Below are 4,780 nucleotides of genomic sequence, written 5' to 3'. Positions count from 1 at the left end.
TTTCCTGGCCTATTTTTTAAAATAAGAATCTTGTTTATATTCACATTACATTCTTGTCTGTTTCCTTTTTCAGTGGAGACCGAAAGCAAATAATTTCTCTAGAAGAAAATATTTATGCTAACTCCATGGTTAATGGGTGCAGAGCTTAGACTTTCCATCCCAAAAGTCCAGGCTTCTGCACCAATATATTGCAAGGATTGTACTTTAGTCATTTTTCAAATATTTATGAAAAGGGGTAAGCGTACAAGACTTCACTGAAGTCGTTGTTTAAATAATGATTTTGCTTTTTTATTTTTTATAAAGGTGTAATTTTTGTGATGATTTTGATTTTCTTAAAAAAATTAAATAGTTGTGATTAGTTAGATAACTTTAGTTTTTTAAAATAAAAGTTTCTATGTATATGATTTTATTTATTTTTTTCTAGGAAGTCTCTGTATAAACTTTTCTTTAGCGAAGTCCTCATGTATGATGGTTTTTTATGTTTATATTAAACGATTTTTTCATATATTTAGTAATTTATTTATATTTTTTACCTTAGACTAAATTAAGTTTTGTTCATTTAAAAAATAAAACAGGAAAATTAATTATAATAAATATTTAAATAAAAGTACAAAATTATTTAATACTCTTAAAGTGTATATTTTATTTTATAAAATTCATTATTTTTATAAATATAGAAACTAATTATTAATAAACAAATCAAGATTATTTAATTAATTAATTAATTAATTAATTCCAATTGGACAAGATGAAAACATCATTATATTTTACATTTAGCAATTGTTTAAGATGAAAGAATGGATAAAGTAATTAAATTTCTATAAATGTTTTTAATGAATTAAAGGATAAAATAATTAGTTAATTAAATTAAATGTGAAACAAAGAACTATAGCGAAACAAAGGACAAAATAATTGCAGTTGCTGATATGATTCTTTTGGGAGTCATCTTCTTAAGTTCCCCTAAGTGTTTGTTTATTTTTAGTTTCTTTTCCTCCCATCACCAAAGGGAGAATGAGTTGGCCAAAGCAAAGCTGCTTTCACTGTTTATAGTATTTTAAAATATTTATGGAAAAATATTATTATCCAAATACATAAGTCAGAATTGTTATCATCTTGCGTATTTTAAGTAGACGTAACGAAAGGCATGAAGATTAAGCGAGTGTTATGAGCAACCCAGTGTGACTTACAAACGGCGATGCAACCAGGAACTCGCCATATCCTTTCATTTCACACTAAGAAACAACAGCAGTCCATAGGAATGATAACAACATATAACCGTTGTCCAATGAAGCTCCAAAATTGAAACTTAACCGAAAACAAAAAACAGAAAATTAATTGGGCCACCAACAAACGAAATTCAGGCGCTAATGAAGCTGGTCTCAGATCCAGAACCAGGAGGCAAGTGATGCAAAACGCTAGTAGGAGATGAAGTTGAAGTAGACGATCTGAGTGCCTCAGCAAGTGGCCCACCCATTGAAGCCACTTGACTACCCGAGGCCCATCCTCCGGCCCAATTCAACTGCAGTTGCTCTGCCTCGAGATTCAAATTCTCATTTCTTGGGCCCGGGTCCTCTCCATAGCCCGTGGACAATTTCAATGATACATCCGAGGAGGAGGAAGCATTTCCGGGCATAGAAATAGAGAGGCATGTGGCCGAGTTCATCCGGCCAGCATTGTTTTCAACGTTGTCAGAGTCTTCCAGTGATCTTGGCCAATCATCGAAAAAATGTCTCAGCATATGCCCACCTGCTCTGCCATCCCCACCCACATGATCTTCGTTTTCAAACAAGCTCTTGTCTTCATTCTTGGTCCCAGAGGAGCTACATGTGGCCCAGTAACAAGACAGCAAAAATATCAACTTGAGCCTTTCTATCAAAACGGTGACAATATTATAAACTGTGCTCGTCCAACACAAGTACACAAGCATTACTAAATTTGGTTTCGAAAGAACGGTTGGGTTTGTGCCCAATTTATAGTGTGTTTGGCATGCACTTAATGGACTATAAATTATAACAACATCTTTTGTCCTTTCGCTCTTTGAAAAAAGGCATATTAATGCATACTAATTAAGGAACAAAACTGAAAATAAGTGTTTCTTGCATTATTTTCATTAAAAGGTTATTTATTTATTACACCTAATCATTGATTTTTTGAGACACCCGTTTGCAAGACACTAATAGAAACAAAATGTATGACCTTTTTTGCTTTGTTTCCTTATGTGTTTTACATTGAAGATACATTAAATAGTAAATAGATCCCACTCGGCATCTTCTTCTAATAACCTGCTTTATTTCCCAAGTACGAGACATAGTGGGCATACCCTCACTGGGGTCCCTATCCGAGTTAGGCACCAGTACAATAAGTCACAAGCATATATCTCCTTCCTTGGATTACTTGTTCAAATCGGAATGCATCATATTCAAACTTACTTTTTCAACGTCAATGAATTCATCTCAGAAACGACATTGACGGAAAAGGAAAAAAAATAAACCACACAAGTAAAGTATGCCCCACCATATTTAAGATCAAGCTCACATAGAACTAACATTTAGCCACCCTTTTCCAAAGCAAAGCTCACTTGCTAGTTGCCTTTTGTTAGACACAATACACACTCCAATCATAATTATTAATAGTCCAAAACTAAAATCTTAACAGAACCCTTAGGCTGCGATCTTGTTAACAAATCACATAAACAAACACAGATGAAGCCATAAAGGTTTTAAGATTACCGTTCGCTAAGATGAAGAAGATCAAAAGGGGATTTCAGAGAAGCAGTAGCTAGCGGCGGTGAAGAAATGGAAGATGAAGCACCTAGTCCTTGAGATCCACCACCACCACCACTACCACCACAATTAGCACTACTTGGTGTGGGTAGTTCCACAGGCTTTCTTGAACGGTTTCTACCACGATGCATGTGGCGCTCACAGTACTTTTGCCCAGCCACCACGTCCCTCGAGCACCGCCACTTTTTGCCGTCAGTTCTCCGGCACCGCCCTGGTTCTGGATCCATCGCTCCTCTACCCCAGTACCCTGATTGCAGCACTGATCCAACAAACAAAACATGTTCACGAAACGCTACCCTTATGATGCAACAACTTATAACATAAAAAACCTTATTCCACTGCATAAGATTACTATACAGATTAGATTATGTCATTGGTCTTTGTCGTATGGTCATCCATATTTGATATATTTACGAATTTGAAGTTAACTGCTTGGCCTATAAATATAAATGTCATTATATATTAGGTCTTGGATGTGATTTAAAGAAGTTCATAGTTATAGCTTTGGTTGTGTAACATCATTCTTTACTTCCGACTGGGTTTCCAAGCTCACAGTAACACAACCATCTTCCTTATTCCACACAAGAGATCGGCTATGAAACCAAGACTGATGCAACAAGTGTGTATTGTCCAAAACGTAAACTATTTTTTTTCTTTAATCAAAGTATTGACATCTTTCTTTAAAAATAAACTAAAAAAAGTTCTTAGGGGAAGTTGAATGGTCACAAAGCACGAGAAACTTGTTGTAACGTATGGAGAATGGTGTGTGACAGTAGAGAATATAAAGAGAGAGAGGTAATAAAGAGTGGAGAGAGAGAGAGAAACTTACAAGCAGGTTGGTAATGTTGGAGAGGGTGATGGAGGAAATAGTGAGGGGAATGAAGAAGGCTTTTCTTGATTGGTTGAAGGAGTTCAGGAGGAACAGCAGCACCAGCTAACATGTACCTGAATATCAAAGCCTGCAACTCAAGTTCCTGCCACTGAGACAAGCTGAAGTAGCTCCCCATCCCTGAACAGGTGTAATAAAGAGGAGACCACCCCAGAAAGGGAAAAAAAGAGAGAAAACGTAAGAGCCAAAGAAGGGAGGGTGGGGTGAACAAAAGAAAGGTGGGTAAGGTTGTGATGGAAGAAGCAAACGTGAAAAGTAAGCAGCAACTAATGCCTGAAGCTAATCAAACTTTCTTTCTGCCAAAAGGAAGAAAAGAGAAAATAAAAATCTTACTGGGAAGTCTGTTAGTAGCTGCTAATGTTGAATCTGACAGGGTGCTGACTTTGCTGTTGGGTTCAGGTACAAACAAAGGGAGTGCAGAGGCAGATGATTGTGTTTGTGGCTGTTGATGGGATTCAGGGAGAAGTTTTGGCATCTTTGTAGAATGTTGTTCCTCTGACTCATGCTGGTTTCTCCATTGCTTCAGATGCAAGTCCATGGAGAGAGAGATACAAAGAAACCACCCACTATTAAGCTTGGCTTAATATTAGCGTGTGACTACTGTGTGGCTAATTAACTTCGTTAGGTGTGATGGATGTGTAAAGACCAAGTTTTTAAAAAGCTTTTGCAGTGTCCTCTTCTGCTTCCTTTATATCTTTGGCAGATAGCTGTGTGAGAAGAGGGGTGGTGGAGTGAGAAAGTGAGAGAATGAGTGAGTGAGAAAGAGAGAGAGATAGAGAGAGATGGTTCTCTGACAGCAAGCCTGCAAAGTTTGTTTTGAAGGCAGTGGGGAAGGGTTAGAGCACTTGAGAAAAAGACAGTGAGACAAGACAGTTGAGAGGAAAAAGAAGAGCTGAAAATAATAAAATAATGGATTTGTAGAGAGATGAAAGAAAGAACCTGCGGTCTTTGTCTTTCTGCTTTGCTTTGGAAATACCACTCGAGGGAAGAAGTAGCAGCAGCATAGTATAGGGCTTGGCTTGTAAGTGGAAAAACAAGCTTTTTACTATATTTTATTACCATCACTACTAGGGCTCTACACCACTAGAGTGCCTTATAATCATACTAT

The 4,780-nt window shown here is 36.8% G+C and overlaps 1 protein-coding gene across 1 annotated transcript; it reads right to left on the bottom strand.

The window, feature by feature from the left end:
* Positions 1-1,183: 1,183 nt before the first annotated feature.
* Positions 1,184-4,515, bottom strand: GRF3 (growth-regulating factor 3). Its single transcript, XM_068617342.2, has 4 exons — positions 4,006-4,515; positions 3,613-3,792; positions 2,730-3,042; positions 1,184-1,820 (listed from the first exon to the last, which is right to left on the bottom strand). The coding sequence occupies exons 1-4, from the start codon at positions 4,208-4,210 to the stop codon at positions 1,358-1,360; spliced, it is 1,161 nt and encodes a 386-aa protein (XP_068473443.1). The 5' UTR covers positions 4,211-4,515; the 3' UTR covers positions 1,184-1,357.
* Between the last annotated feature and the right edge of the window lie 265 nt (positions 4,516-4,780).

Source organism: Phaseolus vulgaris, chromosome 1 (genome assembly GCF_051622355.1).
Source record: "Phaseolus vulgaris cultivar YP4 chromosome 1, ASM5162235v1, whole genome shotgun sequence".
In the NCBI taxonomy this organism is placed as follows: domain Eukaryota; kingdom Viridiplantae; phylum Streptophyta; class Magnoliopsida; order Fabales; family Fabaceae; genus Phaseolus; species Phaseolus vulgaris.
The sequence above is the reverse complement of the archived record's forward strand: the minus strand, read 5'-3'. Positions and strand labels throughout refer to the sequence as shown.

What these genes read in the sequence shown, in the direction of transcription:
- GRF3 (XM_068617342.2), bottom strand. Translation starts at nt 4,210, where the DNA reads ATGGACTTGCATCTGAAGCAATGGAGAAACCAGCATGAGTCAGAGGAA. An exon ending in AGCTACTAACAGACTTCCCA is followed by an intron (nt 3,793 to 4,005) that starts GTAAGATTTTTA and finishes ACACCTGTTCAG; the next exon opens with GGATGGGGAGCTACTTCAGC. An exon ending in CTTCTTCATCTTAGCGAACG is followed by an intron (nt 1,821 to 2,729) that starts GTAATCTTAAAA and finishes GGCCACATGTAG; the next exon opens with CTCCTCTGGGACCAAGAATG.